The sequence below is a fragment of the Podarcis tiliguerta genome (genome assembly GCF_965153285.1).
Source record: "Podarcis tiliguerta genome assembly, chromosome: 17".
In the NCBI taxonomy this organism is placed as follows: Eukaryota; Metazoa; Chordata; class Lepidosauria; order Squamata; family Lacertidae; genus Podarcis; species Podarcis tiliguerta.
Window position 1 is genome coordinate 33,189,890 of NC_139550.1, and position 25,816 is coordinate 33,215,705.

Genomic DNA, 25,816 nt, shown 5'->3' on the forward strand with positions numbered 1-25,816 from the left:
TCCCGTTTGATTTACTTTTAATTCTTGCTGGCGTAGACAAAATCAAGGAGCTCTTTTCATTGAAAGATTCTTGTCTGATTCTTATTTTGCTGAATGAAAAAAAGAGTCAGTGGCAAAGCATACTACCCCAGAGTAAAAAAAATGCCATCTTTCATCCCCAGTAGTAGCAGTATCAACTGCCTGTGGGCTTGTTCCTACAATACTTGTTTGTACACAAGTTTGAATACCCAGGGACAAAACCCACATGTGACTTGGTCAAATCTGAGGATGAAAGAAGTCTTGGGGGAACAGTCACAAGTCACCTGAGATGCCCAAAGGCACAAGTCTGCCCAGATTATTGGCTCTCTGCAGCCAGTTAAACATAGGAATGTCGGAATCTGCCTCACCGAGTCAGACCTGTGTTCCATCTAGCTCAGAATTGTCTACACTGACTGGCAGCACCTCCCCAAGGCTCCCAGCCCTACCTGGGATTAAACCTAGGACTTTATCCTTGCAAGCCAGGTGCTCTGCTACTATGGAGCTATGGCGCTTCCCCATAAACAGCTGGACCTCAACAGGAAAAGATGCTGCTGGCATGGGACAGCTCCTACACATGCACTTAAGTGTAGCTGCTCCTGCGCATGGATCCACCCGTACACTTTGGTGTGGGGTTGCCCAAAGCAGACCAAATGTAGGGGAAACCTGTGTTTGGAAAGCCCTTGGGTTGAGAAATCAGTGTCCAAGCAGGTGTTACCTACATAAAAAAAGGAACTAAAATGAACTGTAATGCTTTGGAGCCCATCCCTTAAATCTTTCTCCTCTTTGTTCCAGGATAAAATTTGGAAGAAGGCAGCCGGTTATAAATGCTATTTCTGCCTTGTGATCAGACTGGTTGTGCAGACGTGCTTTTGGACTTTTTTTGTGTGTCAAATCGAAAGGCGGAGTGGAAAGAATACACGGTCGGCTCCAGAGGTGCACTCGACACGCACACCGTGAGTTATGTTTTGTGCAAGTTTGGGGGAGGCACGGGGGGGCCCTTGTGTCTTTTGCACTGGAGACGAGACGCAGTGGATTTTCTTGCAGAGGCAGCCCCCTAATCTTCACTGTCCTGGTTGCCAACAGCTCCCGACTCCCAGCGCTGGATTAAGGCACTCCTCTGTCGGCGGAGGATTCGAGGGCTTCTCTCCGGCTGTGGGGTTAAATGAGGGGAGAGAGAAAGTGGGGAAAGTGAGCGAGAGTCCACAGAAAGTGAGGAAACATGCAGGGTGAAGGCTGGGGCGGCAGGGAGCTTTCTCTGCTTAGTGATAAAGGACTTGAGGCTCTGGGTGGGTGCGGCTGTTTCTGAACAGAAAAGACTGAAGACCCCATTTCTCTGCAAAGAAACACTTATTGCTTCAGTAGGAAAATTGTTTTGCCCCATGCCCTGTGGGCAGTTCCACGGAGCCCAATTATTACACTCAAGGACTTAGGGAGCAGAGCCCCACACCTAAAACAATTCTTAATTCACCCACCCCATTCTTCTGCTGAAATTTAAAGCTTCTTCATGCTTTTGGTGGAGGTGGCTGTCCCTTTAAAAAAGAAAGAAAAAGCACTCACAAATCACAACTAGCGAGCTAAATTTTGAGACGTAACAATACGTTGTGGTTTGTGCTAAGACGAATTCGCAAGCATGGATGCTGCAATCCTGCGCATGCACCCTTTGAAGTAAGTAGGGTTTACTCCCTACGACTTGAGTTTAGGATTTGAAAGATACTCAGAGTTGCAAAGTGATTTCATGCTCTTTATTCAGCTCATAGTGGTGAGGAGGAATGAAAATGAAAGTCCCCTCAAAGTATCTGCTTTATATACATTATTTACACAATGGGCTGCACATGATTGGCTAATTCCGGAATTCTACTGTAAGCCAATCAGGTTGTGGATTCACTTCTATCTGGAGCATGATTGGGTGGTTCCTGCCAACCAATCATACTGCTGCATTGTTCTAGGACCAATCAGACTGCTGCATTCTGAATCCTATTGTTCTAGGACCAATCAGACGGCTGCAGTTTGGATCCTATTGTTCTAGGACCAATCAGACTGCTGCAGTTTGGATCCTATTCAACTCAATACATAACAGGATTGCAGTCTGATTGATGTCTAAAACATTTCAGTGCCTGATGCTGAAAATCCAAATGGTATCAGGCATCTCGTTTATTAAAATCGGAGTGAAAGCCATAATGCTTTCTCATGAGATGAAAGACATGCCGAATCATATAATGGAGTTTTCCCACATTGTTGGTAAATATATTGAATTCAGATATGTTTGCTCTCAAACGAACTGCCCAAGGTAGGGGTTGCTATGGGAAGAGGTAGAGATAAATGCGAACTGGCAATCCAAGTCCTGTTCAGTGCCTGCCTTGATATTACAGCTTCTCAGCCTTTTGGCTAAGTTCAAGTGTATATTAACAGCAGCTGTAGGCAAAAGGTAGAGCATGGAACCCACCTCGTTTCTGATGAACCTGATTCCTGCTGACTGTTGGGGTCCTTGCAAAGAACACTGGACTATTTATTTCTTTATTTAAATTTCTATACCGCCTTTCATCTGAGGATCACAGGCCCGTTTGCAATATAAAAACACAAAAACACGTAACAGAGAGCTCGTCTACATTTTGGCTTGTCCCGTGCTTTCTGGGCATGGGTCAAAGCAGTTTTATCTCCCCCCTGGCTTTCCTCTGCGAAACCCACTCTTTAGCGCTAAATCGGAACAAACAGCAATCCGCAGAAAACCCAATTGCTGTTGGTTCTGATTTGCAATGGGGCAAATGGAGGTGTGGATAAGCCCATAGCAACAAACAAAAACTATACCCCCCCACCCCAGGATTAGGGAGGCTCTGATCTGCTCCTGCAAGTTACTTCTAATAACTTGGGTTTGCTCAGAATCCCTTAACCCACATGATTAGTGTGAAGGGCCAGAGCCCATTGGTAGAGGTTCTGCCTTGCACAAAGAAGGTTCCTGCCTGGGATACTGAGCGAGATGGACCAATGGCCTGACTCAGTACAAAGCGGCTTCTTCTCTGGCTCTACTATCAAGAGATCCTGAGTCTGCATTCTTGCTTTGGGTCTTTGAAACACAAAGAGAACTTTTTGGTGCCAGAGGTGGAAAACTGAAGCTGCACCCACTTTCACTAAAGGCTTGCCCATGCTACCTCTTGTTCCTCTTTAGTGCTCAATCGGCAAGTGGTTTTTCCATGAACTGCCATTTGTTCCAGTTTAAAGCTAAAGAGCAGACTTTACCTGGGAAAGGAGCCGGGCAAAGGGGAAACCGCTCAGACCTGTGCCTAGAAAGTAAAAAAAGTACTCGGACCTGTGCTTTTTAGGCACAGGCCAAGGGGAAGTGTGGTGGAGCGCTAACTTTGTAGAAAGGTAAATTTTCTGTTATCCTGGGGAGCAGCACTATCAGGCTTCCAGTGAGGTCCCAGCACCCTAGGGCTCCTATTGCAGATACACCTCCTTGGGACGGGGGACTTCTCCTTACAGCTAAGCAAAAGGGATCCAGGCCAGGAAAAAGGGGTGAATGTGCAGAGGCATAACTAGGATCCCTGGCACCCATGGCAAGGAGCTGTATTGGTAAGGTAAGGGACCCTGGACCATTGGGTCCAGTCATGACCGACTCTGGGGTTGCAGTGCTCATCTCGCTTTATTGGTCGAGGGAGCCGGTGTACAGCTTCCGGGTCATGTGACCAGCATGACTAAGCCACTTCTGGTGAACCAGAGCAGCGCACGGAAATGCTGTTTACCTTCCCGCCGGAGTGGTGCCTATTTATCTACTTGCACTTTGACATGCTTTTGAACTGCTAGGTTGGCAGGAGCAGGGACTGAGCTACGGGAGCTCACCCCGTCGCGGGGATTCGAACCGCCAACCTTCTGATCGGCAAGTCCTAAGCGTCCCTGCTGTATTGGTGTGTCCCCCCCTAAAAAAAATCTGAGAAGCAGGCAAGGTTATCTAGACAGGAGGAATGCACCTCCTTTGGGCTGGATGGGACACCAATGCTGCTGTCTTCCTGGAAGCTGCTCCAAGGACCCCTTTCTCTCCCCTGCTGGAAAACTTGGCAGATTCTTTCTGCAGGCAAAGCAGGTGGAGTGCTGAGCTGGGGATGGGGGGGCCACTTCAGGTGTCACAGGAGGAGTTCAGCACCTGAGAGGTGATTTTTATGCCCCCTCCTGTGGGTGTGGAAGGGGTCTCGCTGGCAGGCAGTGGTGTAGCATGGGGGGTGCAGGGGGGGCCGGCTGCACCGGGCGCAACATCTGGGGGGGGGCGCTCGCACTCGCAGCTCTCTGCCCCTACCTGGCTCACTCACTCTCTCTCACTGCAGTGCTGGCTGTGCGAATCCGATCCGAGCCGCCGGGTCGCCGCCCACTGTGGAGGGGAGGGTGCCAGGTGTGCGCTGCGGTGCGGAGAGAGAGCGAGGGACTATCTGGGGGAGGGACAGTGCAGCGGGGGGGCGCAAATTACTTGCTTTGCCCCGGGTGCTGACAACCCACGCTACGCCACTGCTGGCAGGCACTGTGCAGAAGGCCCCCTAATGCCCTTTTCAAGATGGGACCTTTAGCTTTCAGAAACAAAACAGCCTGGCTTTTACCATATCAAGAAGCAGGCGAACGATACAAAGTTTTCCTGCCTGCTGTGCTGCCATCATTTTGCAGCCATGTGAAATGAGGAACGGCAGGCTCAGCGCTGCTATGCTCAGTGGGCTTGCCAACCCCTATTTATCAGCAGCAAAGGAAACAAAATTTCAATGCATTACAATGAGCCCATTGAAGTGTGTGCTTGTCATGTGTGTGTTTTATGAAAGCGAGATAGGCAAAGGAAAGATAACCAAGGCTTGTTTCCGCTGGATATTTGTTTGTGCGTGCCATTAAAGCACAAAACAAATTGAGGGGACCTGGCCACAACCACCCCCCTCCCAGCTTTCCTCTGCAAGCCTAATTGAAATAGGAAGGAGTTGCTCTTTTGCAGTTCTTGGGGTCTCATCCACACTGCCCTTTGCCTCCTCGCTTTCCACCAGGAAAACCCATAGTCCAATGGTGAATTGGAACAAATGGCAACTGAGTTTTCTGCAGATTGCTGTTTGTTCCGATTTAGCATTAAAGAGTGGGTTTTCCCAGGGAAAGCGGCAGGGAAAGCTTTCTTGGCATGGGGCAAGCAGAATTGTGGACATGTTAATTAGAGAGAGTCAAGCACTGCTGGGCTCCTCAAACCCCCCCCCCCCCGCTTGCCCTGTGCACTGAAATAATGCTTGAATTGTTCATGGAATGGTAGGAAGTCCTTAATAAAACCCATACCCCTCCCCCATTTTTAACCAAATCATGCCCCCCTTAGCCTTCTGAAAACAGTGCCGGGGGGGGGGGGGAGCTTGTATTGTTTTCCCTCTTTAGAATATCTGCCTGGTCCCAGTTCATTGCGCTACCTTTTGATGAACGCCTATCAAACTATTGCTCTGTCAAGTATTGTGCCTTCCACATTCAGAAACTAATTTGAGAGTCTGACTTTGCAAGCAGATGCACACATTTCCTGCTCAGACGTGAGCTCTGATTAGGGCCAAACAAGACAATGGACTTATCCACATTTGCCTTTCCTCTGCTCTTTCCAGGCACGGTCCACGCTTTAAAACGCCATGTCCAAGCGCCCTTTTCTTTGCCGTGGAGCTTTCCCATGAAAACCTGCTCTTTAAAGCTCAATCGGAGCAAACAGCAATCTGTAGAAAACCAGAACTGATGCTTGCTCCGACTGAGCACTAAAGAGCAGGTTCTCACAGAAAAGCTTCGGGGTAAGAAGAAAACACTCGGACACAGAGCTTTGAAGTGTGGACTTGTGCCTGGGCAAAAGGGGCAAATGGTAAGTGTGGATAAGCCCAATGTATCAGCTTGGCATCTGCCAAGGCCCTGGATCCCTCCAAAGGTTTACTACTTCTTCTTCTTCGTTTATTTTAAAGAAAGCATTTTGGGAGCTTTAGAGAGTTTTGTTTGTTGTCTGCACTGCTTGGGTTTTTTTGGAGGGGGTGGGCATGTAAATACTTTGCCTGTTGTATGTTTCGGGGGGGGGGGGGTCCTGAATCTTGCTATTTGTCTTCTGCAAAATGGATGTTTTGTGGGGCTCATGACCGTTTCAGAGGTTTCCAAATGTGCCCCCAGGCTCCAAAAGGTTGGGGACCCCTGCACTTATGTACACACCTGTGCCTCTAAGTGCAGGGTTTCTCCCTACCAATTCCTAATCATAAGATGGAGGTGCAGAGGGTTTAACCCTTTAGCCCTGTGCTGTAATCTTGGTCCTGATCTGGATCCCATTCCTCATGCCCAAATGATGCTGGGCAGAGGAACTCTTGATTGCTTCAATGAGAGCTCTTTTCTTAAACAAACTGCGGACCCAACAGGGGTGGGGAAGGGATAAAGTCCCCTTTCCTCTCATCACACTAGGATCTGTATCCAGATCAGGCTCCTTTATTCAGATTGGATGAACTAAAGCAAAAGCCCAGACACGTAGGCATGGGCGTAGCCAGGGGGGCAGGGAGGGGCAGTTGCCCTCCCAAAATCAATAAAAATACATGTTCTGCCCCCCCACAAAAGACCTGCCCCCTTAACAAAAATCCTGGCTATGACCATGCATGTTGGCATGAGCATAAAGGTAAAGGTACCCCTGCCCGTACAGGCCAGTCTTGACAGACTCTAGGGTTGTGCGCCCATCTCACTCAAGAGGCCGGGGCCAGCGCTGTCCGGAGACTTCCGGGTCATGTGGCCAGCGTGACATCGCTGCTCTGGCGAGCCAGAGCCGCACACGGAAATGCCGTTTACCTTCCCGCTAGTAAGCGATCCCTATTTATCCACTTGCACTTAAGGGTGCTTTCAAACTGCTAGGTGGGCAGGAGCTGGGACCGAGCAACGGGAGCGCACCCTGCCGCGGGGATTCAAACCGCCGACCTTTCGATCGGCAAGCCCTAGGCGCTGAGGCTTTTACCCACAGTGCCACCCGCGTCCCTGGCATGAGCATAGCCAGGATTTATTGGGGGTGGGGGCAGAACAGAGTTATCTGTGACGCAATTGGTCAGTTAAGTATTTTTATTTATTTATTTGATTTAGGGGGGCAGCTGCCCCCCTGCTTATGCCCATGCATGTAGACGGTGTGCCCATTACCGATTTAAAACACAGCAGGGTCATTCTTTTTCTCAATTTGGATTGAAGCTGGTTTGTGGGTGGTGGGGGACACACACACATCAAAATGCAGTATTTCGTAACAAACAGCAGGATAGATATAGCTTGTAGCTAATCTTGTGTGTACACAGATACTCAAACGAGCAGTAAGAGTGCACTTGATGCAGAATAAACAGAAAAGTGTGTACACAGCCATAGCTAACTTATTGTCTAGCTTGGCTCTTAGTTCAGTGGAATTTATTCGCAATTCCATTTGCTCTGCATCCAGGGCTTGAGAAGCAGCGAACACACCATGTAAGTCACAATCCATACCTGCCCTAAGTCTATCCTGTTGTTGCTTAAGAAACACTGCATTTTGATGTGCTTTCTGCAAAACCAGCTTCAATCCCAATTGAGAAAAAGAACGACCTAGATGCATTTTAAGCCCTTAATGTATTATGCAGCCTGAAGAGTGTGTATAAGATTGCAGTCTGAGTTACAGCAGTCGCTAACCACAAGTTACTAGCGGCAAATAATGAATGAATAGGATTCTAGCTCTTGCTGTTATGTAAAAATAACGTATATAGTTTTGTCGATGAGCCCCTGCTTTCCAGAGCAGCATGAGCAAAACAAATTCTTTGAAGGAATTTGCCGTTGAAATGTTAACAGCAAGGGAGACAAAAAAAAGGGCAAGTGGTGTGTATGTGTGTGTTTGCCACTCAGAGATAACAGCACATGGTTTGCATACTGAAAGTTCAGCTCCTCCACCCCAGGGCTGACTGAGGCTTTGGTCTAAAACTCTAGAGAGTCCAATATGAATGGCACGCATATTTATGGTATGATAAAGTAAAAGTGTATAAAGGATTCCTGAATCACCCAATAAGAAAATCAATTTATGAGGTGTGGAACAGATATAAAAACTTATTGGAACGTAAAACTCCTTGGTGGCTCTCTCCAACTGAAGCAATAGCAGTAAAAAAGTTAAATATGAGAGTGGGCCACGTATACAGATTTGTTGACAGAGGTAGGAAGTCAGTTAAAATTAAAAACATTTGAAGAAATAAAAGAATTATTGACAGATTGGTTGCATTAAAGTGTTTAAGGAAGATAAAAGGAAAAATGGTTTTGATATAGTAAGATCTAGGCTGGAGATAGATTTATTGGATGATAAGAGGAAAATATTGTCGAAAATGTACAAATTACTTTTGGAGTGGCATACTAAAGATGAAGAGGTTAAAGGGGTGATGATACAATGGGCTAAAGATTTTGGATATAATATTCAGTTAGAATTGTGGGAAAGGCCGTGGAATGAAGGTATTAATTTTACTGCATGCAGTACACTTAAAGAAAATGTGATGAAAATAATGTATAGACCATATTTAACACCATCAAAACTTGCAAAAATGTATAAGACAAGATCTAACGAGTGTTGGCAATGCAAAGAAAAGGAAGGTATCTTCTACCATATGTGGTGGACTTGTGGAGAGGTAAAGACCTTCTGGGAAATGATATATAATGAGTTAAAGAAAATGTTTAAAAACACTTTTGTTAAAAAACCAGAAGCCTTTTTACTCGGTATGGTAGGTGATACAAAAAAAGAAAAAAGACAAAAGACTGTTCATGTATGGAAAAACAGTGGCAAGAACCCTTTTAGCCCAAAAATGGAAACAACAAGAAGTACCAACGAAAGAAGAGTGGCAGATGAAAATGAAGGACTTTGCAGAACTGGCGAAGCTGATGGGAAAAATCTGAAACCAGTGCGATCAAGTGTTCCAAAAGAACTGGAGTAAATTTATGCAATATTTGAAAGTTCATTGTAAGCAGTTAACAACACTAATAGGTTTATTTGAAGACTTGTAATGAGAAATTTCTTACCTTTCTATATTTATTTAAATTGTTAGATATTTCGTAATGAGTTACCATATTTTTCCGTCTACAAGACACCCCCATGTATAAGACACCCCCTATTTTTGGGGACTCATATTTAAGAAAATGGGGGGAGATGGCCCCGTGTATAAGACGCCTCCTAATTTTTGACATCATTTTTTAGGAAAAAAACCTAGTCTTATACATGGAAAAATACGGTATATTAGAATTGGAAAATATATAAAATGCTGTGCAAAAAAGCTTAGTTTTGAAAGCCAAGACGCGGGAGGGAAGGAAGTTGACAGGCTCTAAAGAGCCAAAGAAGCAAAGTGGATAATAACGATGTGATTATAAATGTTTAAATGGAAAATTAATAAAAATTATTTTTAAAAAATCTGTCTGTTGGATGGCTGGGCTTCATTCACAGGACAGAGTGTGGATCCAGACAGGTCAGCAGTCGTGTGGCTGTTGTTATAATAAGGCCGTCCATTTGAACATGGATTGCATGTTTGCAATCATGATGTGAACTAATATCAGACCAATATCTGCCCGCTGGTACCTTGAGGCATCCCAGTAGTGATGTATGGAAGTGAGAGCTGGACCATAAAGAAGGCTGATCGCCGAAGAATTGATGCTTTTGAATTATGGTGTTGGAGAAGACTCTTGAGAGTCCCATGGACTGCAAGAAGATCAAACCTATCCATTCTTAAGGAAATCAGCCCTGAGTGCTCACTGGAAGGACAGATCGTGAAGCTGAGGCTCCAATACTTTGGCCACCTCATGTGAAGATAAGACTCCCTGGGAAAGACCCTGATGTTGGGAAAGATGGAGGGCACAAGGAGAAGGGGACGACAGAGGACGAGATGGTTGGACAGTGTTCTCAAAGCTACAAACATGAGTCTGACCAAACTGCGGGAGGCAGTGGAAGACAGGAGTGCCCGGCATGCACTGGTCCATGGGGTCACGAAGAATCGGACATGACTAAACGACTAAATAACAACACCTTGAGGCATAATTGGTAGTTGCTTTTCCTGCTTACGCTTCAAGTGAGATTTAGAGTTGCGCATCCCAGGATATTTTTACTCCAACTCCTTCCTTGTAAGATGGCAGCTTTCTAACACAGGCGTCTTGTTGGCCCACAGAGGCAGCCGGTGCTGCTCCTAAGGACAGCAACAGGCCGCCAGTCATAGCTGTGTGATAAGGGCACTGCTCCCCTGCGCTTGTTACCTGATGGAGGCCATTCACCTGAGAGGTCTCCGGAGGGCTCGGAGGCGGCCAGGTGACGTCCAGCTTCTTGCAGGAAGGTCTCTCTGAGAAGGAGACAAAGACAAAGGACAGTTCTCAACGGTGACACAGGGCTAACAGTCAGTAATAAGAGTGCTTCTGGCCACCTGCATTTCCCAAAGTGCAATTTTCTCAACAGGGACTGACCCACCCACATCAATGGCCTTAAAAAGGTAAAGGTAAAGGTACCCCTGCCCGTACGGGCCAGTCTTGACAGACTCTAGGGTTGTGCGCCCATCTCAGTCAAGAGGCCGGGGGCCAGCGCTGTCCGAAGACACTTCCGGGTCACGTGGCCAGCGTGACATCGCTGCTCTGGTGAGCCAGAGCCGCACACGGAAACGCCGTTTACCTTCCCGCTAGCAAGCAATCCCTGTTTATCTACTTGCACCCGAGAGTGCTTTCGAACTGCTAGGTTGGCAGGCGCTGGGACCGAACAGCAGGAGCGCACCCCGCCGCGGGGATTCGAACCGCCGACCTTTCGATCGGCAAGCCCTAGGCGCTGAAGCTTTAACCCACAGCGCCACCCGCGTCCTTCAATGGCCTTAGGGAAGGGTTTTCTTTCAGGCCCTGAAGACGGGGAACTGAACATTCTTTCCACATCCCTGTCAGGAAAGCAGTTTCTCCCAGTTTCCGTTTTACAACCTTTGCGTCCCTCTCTGACATTTCCTTGTCCCTGGTTACACCTGCTGGTTTCCCTTTCAGTCTTGCCTCTGTTAAAATTCAACCAACCCTGTGTTTGCTACAGCAGCCTAGGAAAACTATTACCACCCACTAGGTACACATTCCGGTTCTGTTGGCTGCCAGGTTCTCATGGTGCAGCTGGGACCCTAATTTGTTTATTTAATCTATCTATATCATTCTGTTTCCCCCAAGGAGCTCAAGGAAGTGTGCATACCACCAAACACCAACCCATTTCTCCTTAACCAGGAGCTCCTCTCTCTGCAACAGCCCCCTGCCCTGGGCAAAGAAAATCTTGGGTGGGGATCCCAGAAGACGCAGGGAGAGAGGGAGCAGCAGTTCTGCTGTGCAAACAGAAGTTCTTGCACAAATAGAATGACACAGTAGGATACAGTGACTGGCCTAGGGTCACCCCAGCTGAGTGGGGATTTGAACTGACTCATAGTTCAATTGTGGGACGTGGGTGGCACTGTGGGTTAAACCACAGAGCCTAGAGCTTGCCGATCAGAAGGTCAGCCGTTCGAATCTCCACAACGAGGTGAGCTCCCGTTGCTCGGTCCCTGCTCCTGTCAACCTAGCTGTTTGAAAGCATGCCAGTGCAAGTAGATAAATAGGTACCGCTCCGGCGGGAAGGTAAACAGCGTTTCCGTGCGCTGCTCTGGTTCGCCAGAAGCAGCTTAGTCATGCTGGCCACATGACCTGGAAGCTGTACGCCGGCTCCCTCGGCCAATAAAGTGAGATGAGCGCCGCAACCCCAGAGTCGGCCACGACTGGACCTAATGGTCAGGGGTCCCTTTACCTTTACCTAGTCCAATGCTCTGATCATTAAGCTAAAAAGGTAAAAGATAAAGGACTCCTGGATGGTTAAGTCCAGTCAAAGGTAGCTATGGGGTTGCGGTGCTCATCTCACTTTCAGGCCGAGAGATCCGGCATTTGTCCACAGACAGCTTTCTGGGTCATATAGCCCGCATGACGAAACCGCTTCTGGCACAACAGGACACCGTGACGGAAACCAGAGCACATGGAAATGCCATTTACCTTCCCGCTGCAGCAGTACCTATTTATCTACTTGCACTGGTGTGCTTTCGAACTGCTAGGTTGGCAGGAGAAGGAACCAAGCAGCAGGAGCTCACCCCGTTGCGGGGATTCAAACCACCGACCTTCTGATCAGCAAGCCCAAGAGGCTCAGTGGTTCAGACCACAGCACCACCCACATCCCTCATTACAACACATTGGCTCAGGTGCTGAGCTTACAAGGAGGCAAGGAAATGGCCGTGTGTGATAACTTCTGTAGGTCAGCTGCAGTTCACCCCACAAGCCCTTAGCCAAGGGCCCGACTCATTTTGGGCCTTGGTGGCTCCAGATAGTGGCAATAAACGTCTCACAATAAATAATAATAATAATAATAATAATAATAATAATAATAATAATAATAATTTATTTATAGCCCACCCATCTGGCTGGGTTTCCCCAGCCACTCTGGGTGGCTCCCAACAGAACATTAAACAGAATGAAATTTCAAACATTAAAAACTTCCCTAAACAGGGCTGCCTTCAGATGTCTTCTAATTAAGTACATGGCAATGTTTTGTCCTTGAACTGTGCCACCACCAAAATCTGCTTCTTCAGGCAGGCTACCTTACCAGGAGAACTTGCCCTTCCAGGAAGGTTATTATATTCAAACACTGGGCATGCAGATATGAAGAAGAAGGACACTGGGAACACTTTCTCTGCCAGCTCTTTCCCACCCCATTGCCCCGCAAATGCTTTGGACTACAACTCCTTTATGGCTGGGGCTGATGAGAGTTGAAGTCCAAAGCATCTGTGTGGGAAATATGGCCCAAAATCCAGGCACAGAGTTCTGTGACACCTACATCCCTGTCCGTGACAACAACAGAGCACACGCTCAGTCTCTTTTTCTCTTCATTCAGGTTGCGTCGGGCCTTAAGCAGCCTGAGTAACATAATCGGAGATGAAAAACTGGACGTCCTATGAGCCTGAAAGATTCATACACTGCTTTCTGTGTATTTTTGTGCACTTGTAGTCTGAGGCCCTTCTGTATGTCTCCCCCACCCCAGAGGTTTGGAGGGTGTCAACAAGAGAACGGACCTTTTCTGAGGTGGTTCCTCAATTGTGGAATGCTCTCTCCAGAGAGACTCGCCTGGCGCCATCATTACATGTTTTTAGATGCCAGGCAAAACCATTCCTCAGGCCTAAGGCTATTAAACCCCTTCATGGATCACTGCCTTGCTGTGGTGAAGGGGCTTGAATAACTCAGAGAAGCTATGAGCTATGCCGTGCAGGACCACCCAAGATGGACAGGTCATCGTGGAGAGTTTTGACCAAACGTGATCCACCTGGAGCAGGAACCGGCAAGCCACTCCAGTATCCCTGCCAAGAAAACTCCATGGACTTTTGACCAAACTGCGGGAGGCAGTAGAAGACAGGAGTGCCTGGCGTGCTCTGGTCCATGGGGTCACAAAGAGTCAGACACAACTAAACAACAACAACAAGGCTATTAAATAATCTATGGCCTGTTAAAATGTGGGGGAGAGGACTGGTCTTCTTATTTTACTATTGGGCTGTCTGTCAGTCTGCTTTTTACTATATTTTTCTTATGTTTTTGTCACGGATGTTTTGCAATGCGTTTCTAATCTTGTACACCGCCCTGAGATCTTTGGATAAAGGGTATATAAATTGAATAAGTAAAAGTAAAAGTAAAAGTTAAAAAAGGGGAATTTTTTACTATCTGAGTTGCACACATTCATTCACTTTATGAACCGGAGTACAAAGCAACAAACTCAAGGTTACCCAGTGATAGGGATTTGATTGGAAAGTTCCAGCGCTTCAACCACGCCAGAGGTCAGGGCTGTAAGTGCGCCCGGATTCAATGGAAATGCTCAATGTTGTGTTAGATGCCACATTCCTTTGATTGTTGGGTCCTGCTGCTATGGAGCCAGGATGTGAGTCAGAAGGACCGTGCAGGTGTGATCTGAAAGGGTGGCGGTTTTCATGATCCCTTTGCATCTTAATGATTTTGCAAGCGAGAATGCTGGACTAAGGCAATTTTTGCCTGAGGTAGAGCTGCTGCAAGGTCTATGATATGGTGGAGGATGGGGAGGGGGGTCAAGTTATTTTGGCACCTGAGGCAGAAAACACCACAAGTGCCTCTCCCCCCTAGCAGTAAAAGTACAATAACATTAAATAACAATTCCCTGCCTTCTCTTGATACTCAGTTTTAGTTGCCTGAGTCCACTGCTTCACTCTGCCTAATGTTGGAGCTGGTCCTTGGAAGTGGTATTTATTCCCTACAGCACAGCTTTCCAAACTTTTCGTATTGGTGACACACTTTTCAGACATGCATCATTTCGTGACACAGTAATTCAGTTTTACTAGCAAACCGGAGCTTCAAATAACCCCTTTCCAGCCCTGGGAGGAGTGCAGGGAGTGTTCACACGACACACCTGCAGCCGACACACTAACATGTCGCAACACAGTTTGGAAAGCTCTGTCCTACAAAACAGGACTTTCGTGGGAGTTCTGTGGCAAGGCATGTTACTAGTAAACCAAGAACGTCAGCTTTCAAAAGCAAATAGCAAGTTTCTAGACCGTATGCTTCACTCCAGAAATATTACTGTTCCAAGCAACAGCTTCTGTTGTTTACGCAAGCCCCGCATTTGTCTGCATACAGCCTTCTTAGTTCACCTTTTGGCACCAGACAGGAAAAAGAAAACCCACCTTGCTTGTGAAAACTGATGCCACACAAGAAAGGAGCCAGTCTTTTAAGATCCCATAGCATTCTTTGCCTTTCTACAGAGCTACTCCTAAAATCACTGATCGTAAGAAGAGCTCTGGTGGACTTCACTAAAGGTCCACCTAATCAAACCGCCTGGTTCTGACCGTGGCCAGCAAAGTGCTTTTCTGAAGCCCACAAGCAGGGCATGAAAAGGTAATGATCCTGCCGCTTGTCCCAGCAGTATTGTGCAGTTAGGATATTGAGCCTGCAATGCCAAGCTTCACATCCCCACTAAGCCATGCAGCTCACCCGGCGTCCTTGGGCCAGTCGCCATCTCTCAGCCTCACCTGCTTGTAAAGATAATGTTGTGTATTGAGTCAAAGGATTTTATATCTGTATTATTATTGTCTATATTTGCATTAGGGTAAAGTAACTGCCTTTTGGTTTCAGGGGGTACAGCTACTATTGGTTCATTTAAACTGCTGTATTTGGATCCTCTGTCTTATTGGTTTCCTCCAAAAGGCAGGACTGTGATTGCCTGATATTGTTCCCTCCAAAATGTATCCTTTCTAGCTAGTCCCCTGTCCCTATAAATGTAGCTTTCCCCTCCTCAGTCTTCAGTCTTGTTTGCTGTAATAAAGAAGTGTTACTAGAGAACTGTCTCCAGCAGATTATGTCAAGAGAGCTGAAATCACAAACCCCACGTCACAACAACTGGCGACGAGGATGGGATCCGGAATGCTGAGGAGCGGTTAAACGCAGCCCTGCCTCAGAGTCCGGATTGCAGCTAAGAACAAGACTCACTGGCCAGCTGAGAAGACGACCCTGCCACAGGACAATGGAGAGTCCAAGGGTATTGGAGCCCTTCCAGCCATCAGAGCCCCACACGTGGGAAGACTACGTCGAACGCTTCGAGTTCTTCGCAGTGGCTCAAGGGATCACCGATGCCAGCAAAAGAAGGGCCACATTCCTGAGCTACTGTGGGCCTGAGACCTTCAAGCTGGCCAAGGCATTGCTTGCTCCAGCGAAGCTAAGTGAGACATCTCTCAAAGATATTCTTGCCTGCCTAACAAGCCATTTGGCGCCTACTGAGACCAAGATGGCCCGGCGGATGGAGTTTCATGAGAGGCAGCAGCGTGCTGGGGAGTCTGTATCTGCATTTCTAGCTGAACTGCGGAAGCTCGCTCAGCACTGCGACTTCCAAAATCTGGAAGAGACTCTCCTGGATCGGTTTATCGGTGGTCTGAGCAGCAAGAAAGCCAGAAGACGCATCGTGGCTAAAGAAGAGGTTACCCTTGCTTCAGCCTTGAAGGAGGCCACCGCCACGGAGAATTATGAAAGAGAGGAGCTTGATGCCAGTCGCAAGGCCCCTAAGCCACAGATAGAAGTTGCGCATGCCATGGACGAGCTAGAGGCTACTCCGAGCCAGAGCCCAGTCCGTGGGGTCGAGTCAGTGCGTCAGGCCTGCACAGTGCACAAAGATCACCGAGGCAGGTGTCCAGGTTGTGGCGGAAACCATGAGCGGAAGAGTTGTCGTTTCCGGGATGCTATGTGCCGGACGTGCGGGAAGACAGGTCACATCGCCAGGGTCTGTAGATCGGCGGCGTTGGGAGCGACAGGAACACCTAGACTGGAGCATCGCAGACCGCCCACAGCAACCCATTTTCTAAAGGACTGCCACTATGTAACGGAGATCAACGGGAGGGTCGTGCAGTTCCCAGCGCAAGGCAAGGCACACGTCAAGGTGAAGATTGAGGGTCAGCAGTGCGACATGGAGGTGGACTCCGGATCTGGATTCACTATCGTGTCGGACCAGACCGCGAGGACATTCTTCCCCAGGGGTAAGTTGCCCCCTCTGGAGCCCTTCCCGGCAACCTTGCAGTCATACTCAGCGGGCCGCATCCATGTTATGGGAATGTGTGCCGTGAGAGTTCAGTTCCGGGACAAACAGGCTGTACTCAAACTGGTGATTGCGAAGGGCAGTCGCCCCAGTCTCCTGGGCACTGACTGGTTCCCCGCCCTGGGACTGAGTATATCAGGGCTTAATTCAATCCAAACCTGCCCTGAGATGAGCGAGGCATTATGCAAAGAGTTTGCTGGTCTCTTTAATGGAAAACTGGGTTGTTATAAAGGGCCCCCAGTTGACTTCGAGTTGGACCCTGGGGTGGCCCCAATCCGACTCAAACCAAGGCGGGTGCCATTTGCACTGCAACCCAAGATCGAAGCAGAGCTGGATAAATTGGTCAAGCAGGGAGTTCTCTCACCCGTGGACTCTGCTAAGTGGGAGACTCCAATCGTCACGCCCCTTAAAGCAAATGGGGAAGTCAGGATCTGTGCAGATTACAAATGTACTATCAATAAGGCACTCAGGGGAAACTCATACCCCATTCCAGTCGTATCACATCTGTTGGCTAAACTGGCTGGGGGCAAGGTGTTTGCCAAAATTGACCTGGCACAAGCCTACCAACAGCTGCCAGTAACCCCACAATCAGCGGAAGCACAGACTATTGTCACACATAAAGGGGCGTTCAGAGTTAACAGATTACAATTTGGAGTTTGTGTGGCCCCAGGGATTTTTCAAGGGCTCATGGAACGCCTGTTAAGAGGTCTGCCGGGGGTCTTGCCATTTTTTGATGACGTTTTGATTGCTGGAAAAGACCCACAGGAACTGGTTGCGCGTGTCCGTGCAGTGTTGCTCAAGTTCAAGGAGGTGGGGTTGCAACTGAAAAAGGAAAAATGCAGCTTTGGGGTGCCAGCTGTGGATTTCTTGGGGTTTAAAATTGATGCATCAGGCATCCACCCCACAGATGCTAAGATTAAGGCCATCATCGAGGCACCACGACCACAGAACAAGACGGAGTTGCAGTCATTCCTGGGACTTATTAACTTTTATCATTCGTTCTTACCCCATAAAGCTTCGGTAGCTGAACCATTACATAGACTGTTGCAGAAAAAGAATGTGTGGCGATGGGGGCAGGGGCAGCAGAAGGCTTTTGACTCCTTGCGAAGAATGCTGAGTAGCGGGAGCGTCCTTGCTCATTATGATGAGTCAAAGCCGCTGGTCCTGGCATGTGATGCCTCTCAATACGGCCTGGGGGCGGTGCTGAGTCATAGGGAACTGGATGGGTCGGAAAAGCCCATCTCTTTCTATTCCCGTACGTTGTCGCCCACGGAGCGCAACTATGCTCAAATTGACAAAGAGGCGCTTGCAATTGTGGCAGGAATCAAAAAGTTCCATGATTATGTGTACGGTCGCCATTTCTCCATTGAAACGGACCACAAACCACTGTTAGGGTTGTTCAACCCGAACAAACAAACGCCACAAATTCTCTCCCCCAGAATGTTGCGTTGGTCTATATTCCTGAACGGGTTCCAGTACACCTTGACCCATGTGCCGGGGAAACGGTTGTGCCACGCTGATGCGCTGAGTCGATTGCCCCTTCCTGGCGGGAGCAATGAGGATCCCGCTCCAGCGGAGCACATAATGATGCTGGAAACACTTCCGGGGGCTCCTGTAACGGCTACTGATATAGCTGAGAAAACGAGGAAAGATGCTGTTCTCTCCCGTGTGCTCACTTGGGTGGGGAGGGGGTGGCCAGGTGGTCCGCATGAAGACAAATTCAGGCCTTATGCGACAAGGCAGCACGAGTTGTCCATGCATAAGGGTTGTCTCCTGTGGGGAGATAGGGTGATCATCCCAGCACCACTGAGAAACAGGGTGCTTGAGACGCTTCACATGGGACACCCGGGAATGGTCAGGATGAAGTCGCTAGCCCGATGTTATGTGTGGTGGCCTGGAATGGACCAGAACATAGAACAATGGGTACGAACATGTAAGGCATGCCAAGAGGTGCGGCCAGAAGTGGCCAGAGCACCAGTTCACTGGTGGGAGCAGTCCAGATCTCCCTGGAGCCGGCTGCACTTAGATTTTGCTGGGCCATTCCAGGGGAAGGTCTTTTTGGTTGTCGTCGATGCATATTCCAAATGGTTAGAAGTGGCGATGGTCCCTAGCATGGCATCAGCTGCCGTAATCAAGGTGTTGAGGCAGCTGTTTGCAACCCACGGGTTACCTGAGACCATTGTATCAGATAATGGGGCAGCTTTTGTATCCCAAGAATTCAGGGCATTCTTGGCTGATAACTTCATAAGAGGGGTCACATCCGCGCCCTTTCACCCATCCTCCAATGGGCAGGCTGAGCGCATGGTAAGAACAGCCAAAGAATCCATTGCGCGCTTAATGGAGGGTAACTGGTCAGCTCGCATCGCGCGAATGTTATTTTTGCAGCATGCGACGCCGTGTACTGCGACGGGCAAGTCGCCAGCTGAGCTGCTCTTGGGTAGAAGACTGGTAACGGTGCTGGATTATGTCCACCCGGATAAAATGCCAAACCATAATTCAAGAGCAACCCCCCAGGCTGAGACTGACACAACAAGGTATCTCGCCCCTGAAGATCTGGTCTGGGTGAGGAACTATTCACGAGGTTCGCGGTGGGTGGCTGGTGTGGTCACCCGGGCTAGTGGACCTGTGTCCTATTATGTAACCTTGGAAAATGGGCAAGTTTGGAAGAGACATATAGATCAGCTGAGGCGCCGGGCGCTCAGCAGGGAGGAGTCAGATAATTCATCCCTGGCTAACGACGCAGAGCTGCAAGACCAGAGTGAAAATGGCCCAGAGGTGCAGTCACCAGGGGCTTCAGCAAATGAACCAGGGTCTGCTAGTCCTCATGATGACGAGGTACAGGTAGGGAACCCTGAGATGTCTGGGACTCCATCTGTTCCTGAGGAAACCCCTATAGCAGCCCCTCTACCACAGGTAACACCCAATCCAGAACCGGCAACGCCTGTTGTCAGGAGATCAAGTAGAAGTTGTAGGACCCCACAGTACCTGAGAGATTACGTCTGCTGTGCTCACTAGGGGGGGAGGGGTGTTGTGTATTGAGTCAAAGGATTTTATATCTGTATTATTATTGTCTATATTTGCATTAGGGTAAAGTAACTGCCTTTTGGTTTCAGGGGGTACAGCTACTATTGGTTCATTTAAACTGCTGTATTTGGATCCTCTGTCTTATTGGTTTCCTCCAAAAGGCAGGACTGTGATTGCCTGATATTGTTCCCTCCAAAATGTATCCTTTCTAGCTAGTCCCCTGTCCCTATAAATGTAGCTTTCCCCTCCTCAGTCTTCAGTCTTGTTTGCTGTAATAAAGAAGTGTTACTAGAGAACTGTCTCCAGCAGATTATGTCAAGAGAGCTGAAATCACAAACCCCACGTCACAACAGATAACATAGAATGGGGAGAACTCTGCCTTGGGCTCCTTGGCGGAACAGTTGGGTGCATATGCAGTAAATATGGAACTGAATACAAGAGGACTCCCTTGGTCCCTTTTATGTACCATTATATATTTATTCATACGCTGCTTTTTCCCCCGACAGGGACTCAGGATAGCCAAGTAGGAATTCTACATTCAGATTTGAATACAATGCCAAATCTGAATGTAAGAATCCCACTTAGCTATCACAAGTACAGTGGTACCTCGGGTTACATATGCTTCAGGTTACATATGCTTCAGGTTACAGACTCCGCTAACCCAAAAATAGTACCACGGGTTAAGAACTTTGCTTCAGGATGAGAACAGAATGCATGCTCTGGCGGCATGGCAGCAGCGGGAGGCCCCATTAGCTAAAGTGGTGCTTCAGGTTAAGAACAGTTTCAGGTTAAGAACGGACCTCCGGAATGAATTAAGTACTTAACCCGAAGTACCACTGTACGTAAAAGTAACCAAGAGGCTTCCTCTAGCCCAGCGTTCTGTTTCCAACAATGGCCAGTAAGATGCCTCTGGGAGGTCCAGCAAGGAGGCCAATACAGCAACAGCCCTTCCCTGTGGCCTGAAATCTAACCTTGCAACTGGCGTTCCGCAGTGCGCTGCCTCTGAAACTGGAGGCTCCACTGAGCTTTCCTCCGTGTGTTTGCCTGTTTCATTCTAAGGCCAACTAATCCAACGGCTACGAATACATCTTACGGTAAACCAAGCCCATGCGTTAATTACGTGTTGTGCGAAGAAGCGCTTCCTTTTCCCAGTCCTGAACGAACGGCCCTTCAGTCCCAGCGGGTGACCCCCCATTCTCCCTCTTCCCCACACTCGCTCATCGCACCTTGCCCCTTACCTGGCTGGCTGGGGGTCTCCTCATCCTCAGCTGAGGCCTCTGCAGCCTGGCAGGGCAATGCTGAGCCGTACAGGTTGTGCCTCTGCTTCTGCAGCTCCCGCTCTCGTTCCTGAGCTTCTTGGACCTCCTGCTTCAGCACAGACTGGGGGCTTTTGGCACGCAAGCAGAAGAAGGGGTTGGCCGAGGCAGGGGTTCTCTCGGCCGGCGGTCGTTGGGCTCGCAGCAGAGCACCAGAGTCCACGATGACCATGTTGGCGGTGCTGTTGGCCTCCGCAAAGGAGAGACCCCTTGCCCCTCTGGGGCTGCTGCACAGCATCTTCCTGGGGGCCGGAGGTTCTGGGCTGGGGTGCTGTTCAAAAATCATCATCTTCTCCTGCATCTCTTGCGGGGTGCCACGGTCGTAGGCCCCCCTGACCTTCCCCAGCTGGACCAGGTCCTCTTCACGTTGACATTCCCTCTGGATCTCCCTCTGCATTTGAACCCCGGCCCACTGGCGCTCCTTCTCCTTGGGCAGCATGGGGGGCCCCACGTTCTGGTTCAGGATAGGCCTGATACGCACCTCCACATACTCCTGAGTGCCCCAGGGGCTAGCCAGGCCCCTTTGCCGCCGCAGGTGCTCTTCCCGTTCCTGGTGGAGACGGATCTCTCGCTCGATCGGGGTCTCGGTGGCAGGGTGCAGGGCCTCTGTACGCTCCGTGGCATTTCCCGTCCAGTCCATGCCGCCAGTCCCAGAGGGCCTGCTGGGCGTGGATGTGGCACAGACCGGGTCTGCAGGGCTCACCAGGTCTTCTGGGCTGGCAGGGTCCCTGGCACCAAGTAGCGACTGGTCTCCAGGTTTCGGACTGGAAGTGTCGTGCTCCGAAACAGCAACTGGGCATGTGGTGCTGGCCAAATCTTGAGAGCCCGTTCTGTCCCTGGCCCCAAGTGGATCTTCGGCGCTAGCTAGCACCATGGTCCCAGCTTGGTCTTGGGGACCAGCTGGATCCCTTGTGCCAGTCGGGCTTTCCAAGCCAGGTGATTCCCCGGCTGGATCTTTGGCACCGGCTAGGTCCTTTGCACTCTCCGGCACGCAGGTGGCTTCCCCAGGCCCAGCGCTGTTGGGCGCCTCCTCTCCCTTCTCAGATTCCAGCGCAGCCTTGGCTCCAGCCTCACCCTGGGCTTGGCTGTCGTTGCCGGCTCCGCTCGATTCCTCAGCAGCCAGTCCTTCTCTCTCTTCCCTGCCACAGTCAGGAGCCAGGCCCCAGTGGGCAGGTCCAGAGGAGTCGCCGGTTGCCACAGGAGACTGCCTCGGCACTGCCTGCAGGGGAGTGTCGCCATCTGTGCCTGCTGCCCTCTGCTGGCAATAGGTGCCAACATCTGGCTGAGAGTCTATCAATGCCAGTGGAAGTCCGGCTGGGGTGGGTTCAGCATCTTGGGCATCTTGCTTCTCCGTTTGAGAGTGATCCACCGAGCCCTCCCCAAATAACTCTCCATTCAGGTTACCCAGATATTCATCTGCAGCTTGGGACTGATCACCCAGCACCCTGGGCTTGCTTTCCTCCTTGCCACCCTCTACCGTTTCCGAGCAGCCTGGTTTTACGTCTTGATCAACGCTGGCAATGTCAAACGTTTCCTGATGCTCAGCACAGGGAGCGGAGCTGGGATGGTGGCTGGGAAAGACCAAACAATCTCCCTCCCATGACTGCTTTGGGGAATTGGTCCCCGGAAGCGAGATGCTGGGTGGCTCAGAGGCTGCAGCGGCGGCAAGTTCAGGTTCCTCTAGAGATTCTGAAGCAGGATCCTGGCTGTGACTACCCACAATGCCACTCTCCTCCCATACGTCCAGCTGATTTGAGGTGCTGGTGGAGTTCTGTTGCTCCGAAGAAACACCTGAGGTCTCCACACAATGAAGAAGAAGAGTTCCTTTTTCTTCTTGGCCATGCCCCAACTGCTTCAAGGAGTCAGTGGGCCCAGCTCCGTTCTTCTCATGGCAGTGATTCAGACTGGCCTCCTCCTCTTGCGCCAGCTGTTCCAAGGTCCCAGTAGGACACTGGGCACCCGGCATCTTGTCACAACACACAGATTGGCTGCCATGTCCCCCTTGGGCCAACAGGCTTGCAGCATCCTCAGCATTCGGTTGCTCTGGAGAGGGACTTGGTGTCTTGTCCCAGTGAGTGGAATAGTTGTCACCCTGCCCTTGGTCTGGTGACGTGGAGAGCTCTGCCATTTCAGTCCCCTCTGGAGGCTTGACTGGAGATGGGGACCCCCTCTCAAAATGGTTGCTCTCCTGTCCTGAGGTGGACGGTTCCTGCAGCACATTGTCTTTGGCAAGGGAACCAGTGGCAACATCGAGCGAGGGGACCAAGGAGTCATCGGGCGGGGTGGCTATGGGGACATTTTCAGCCATAGTCCCACTTTCCACCATGTCCCTGAATGCATCCACCCTGGAGTTCTCCTGGTCTCTGTGGCGCAACCCAGGAGCTGGGGGAGGCAGTGGTAGAGTTTCGGTGCTCATCCAGGCCAGGGTGTGGCTCTTTTTTTTGTAAAAAATAAAACAGAACAGAAACCTTGAACAAAAGCATTCATCTCTTTTGTGCCGGTTCCCACTACACCCATGGCCTGATCTCAAGAAACAATGAGGTGATGGCTCCCTCTCCTGGCAATGGAATCAAAGGGTGCCCAAGGGCGCTGGAGTTGGGTTTCTCTGCAGCTTCCTTACCTCCACCTCTTACCTGCTAACCCATGGGTAGGCAACCTAAGGCCCGGAGGCCTGATCCGGCCCAATTGCCTTCTAAATCCGGCCCACAGACTGTCCGGGAATCAGCGTGTTTTTACATGAGTAGAATGTGTGCTTTTATTTAAAATGCATCTCTGGGTTATTTGTGGGGCCTGCCTGGTGTTTTTACATGAGTAGAATGTGTGCTTTTATTTAAAATGCATTATTTGTGGGGCATAGGAATTTGTTCATTTCCCCAGCAAAAATATAGTCTGCCCCCCCCAAGGTCTGAGGGACAGTGGACAGGCCCCCTGCTGAAAAAGTTTGCTGACCCCCCTGTGCTAACCCCTGAGCCAGTGGAGAAGGGGGTTAGCACAGAGCCAAATATTTTCTGCACTCTTCTATGCCCCTCCCTGGCTCCTTTCCTCGCACCTGGGGTCATCCACACTTCCTTTCATACCATGCTTTTAGGCACAAGTCCAGATCCATGTCCGAGCAGGAAAACCCACGTTTGACCACTGAATTGGAGCAAATGGCAGTCAGGTTTCCCAAGGTAAAATGCAGAGATTTCCCAGTGAAAATGCCAGGATGAAAGAAACCTGCCGGGACACGGACCTGAAAATCCTGGCTGGAGAAAAAAAAACCCTCCTGATTTTTATATAGGTGGTCTGAAACGCAGGCCAGGGGTCAACCAAGCACCTATTCCTTCCCTAGGTAGTGCTTCTGGTAGCAGGGAATTTGATTCCTTCCCCAATAACAGGTGGCAGGAATAACTACCTCTTCCAATAGACAGAAATAGGGAGCCCTGTACAGAAAAATGCAGCCATGAAGGATATTAACATGCAGCTTCCAGGGACCTTCCCAAACCCTTCCCCTGCTGTTTTGGGATGGGTATTATATGAACAAGCAGGATCACACCCTGAAATGCTTTGTACAACCATCTGCCTTGGAGTGGGGGGGGGGGGATGCATTCATGAAAAGCAAAGCAGGATCTATATTCCAGGAACATGAAAGGGGAAGGGATTTATTTATCCCACCCCTTGAAGGAAAAGAATTATTTAAGTCCAATAATAACCAGGGCTCAATCTTAGGACACTGCAGCCCTTGCTACTCCAGAGTCTGACCATATGAGCCCCTAATCCAGGGGTCAGCAAACTTCTTCAGCAGAGGGCCAGTCCACTGTCCCTCAGACCTTGTGGGGGGCCAGACTATATTTTGGGGAAAAACATGAACAAATTCCCATGCCCCACAAATAACCCAGAGATGCATTTTATATAAAAGGACACATTCTACTCATGTAGAATGATTCCTGGACCGTCCACGGGCCAGATTCGGAAGGCGATTGGGCCGCATCCGGCCCCTGAGCCTTAGTTTGCCTACCCATGCCCTAATCAGCCCCCACCCCCATCTCTTCCCACTCTCTTCTCATGACCCAGTGGATTAACTAATTGTTTACTGCCTGCCTAAGGATTGCCCTTTCCATTATCCTCTTCCAACCTGCAGAGTGATGCCCGCACCCTGTATCTCAGAGGCATAGGGCTTCTCTTACCTGCCACTAACACACGCTCTCCGGATTCTGCCTGGCCGGAGTCCTGGACCCCTGGCAGTCTGTCCCAGCGGGAGGTGCTTTCCCTGGGCTTTATGCTCAGCCACTGAGCCAATTACACGCCCCAAGCTAATCTGCGGGGAGGACACAGCCCTGCCGCACAATTGCAAAAAGAGTTGCCAAGAAAATGCACAGCCCTGGGGCCACTCCTCCCCGAAATATGCACAACAAAGCACAGGCAGTTGTGCAATGGCATTGAATATTAACCACGTGCAGGGGACATTCTTAGGAACAGAGAGATTCATGCAGGAATCTCAGCCTACTGGTGGGTATTAGCAAGGAAAGCTGAATAAACCTTCATGCACTGTGGCAGGATATAATTTTTTCTTTCCAGATGCTGTATTGACAGGGAAGGTTCATGCCCTTGTTTTGGGGCTTCCGGAAGGCATCCGTACGGCTCCTGTGGGCACTTGCATGCCTTGATCCAATCCACCAAAGCAGCCCCTGTTTTTCTGTTCTTCCCTGCAATGGATTTCCTGGCCAACTCTCAGTAATAATAATAATAATAATAATAATAATAATAATAATAATAATTTTATTTATACCCCGCCCTCCCCAGCCACGGGCTCAGGGCGGCTAACAACCAATAATAAAAACAAGTTGAATGAATACAACTTAAAAACAAGATTAAAATACAACATTAAAAC

At 49.4% G+C, this 25,816-nt stretch overlaps 1 protein-coding gene across 4 annotated transcripts; it reads right to left on the minus strand.

Moving 5' to 3' along the window:
- On the minus strand, positions 1-25,485 carry MISP3 (MISP family member 3). Of its 4 annotated transcripts, none has more exons than XM_083419689.1 (4): positions 25,465-25,485; positions 20,869-23,380; positions 10,255-10,319; positions 1-1,168 (listed from the first exon to the last, which is right to left on the minus strand). In XM_083419689.1, exons 1-4 carry the CDS (start codon positions 25,468-25,470, stop codon positions 1,073-1,075), a joined length of 2,679 nt encoding a protein of 892 aa, XP_083275815.1. In that variant the 5' UTR covers positions 25,471-25,485; the 3' UTR covers positions 1-1,072. The 4 variants fall into 4 exon arrangements, with proteins under 4 accessions (XP_083275815.1, XP_083275814.1, XP_083275817.1 ...); XM_083419688.1 differs by having other exon boundaries at positions 10,237-10,319; XM_083419691.1 differs by lacking the exon at positions 25,465-25,485 and adding an exon at positions 25,113-25,307.
- Between the last annotated feature and the right edge of the window lie 331 nt (positions 25,486-25,816).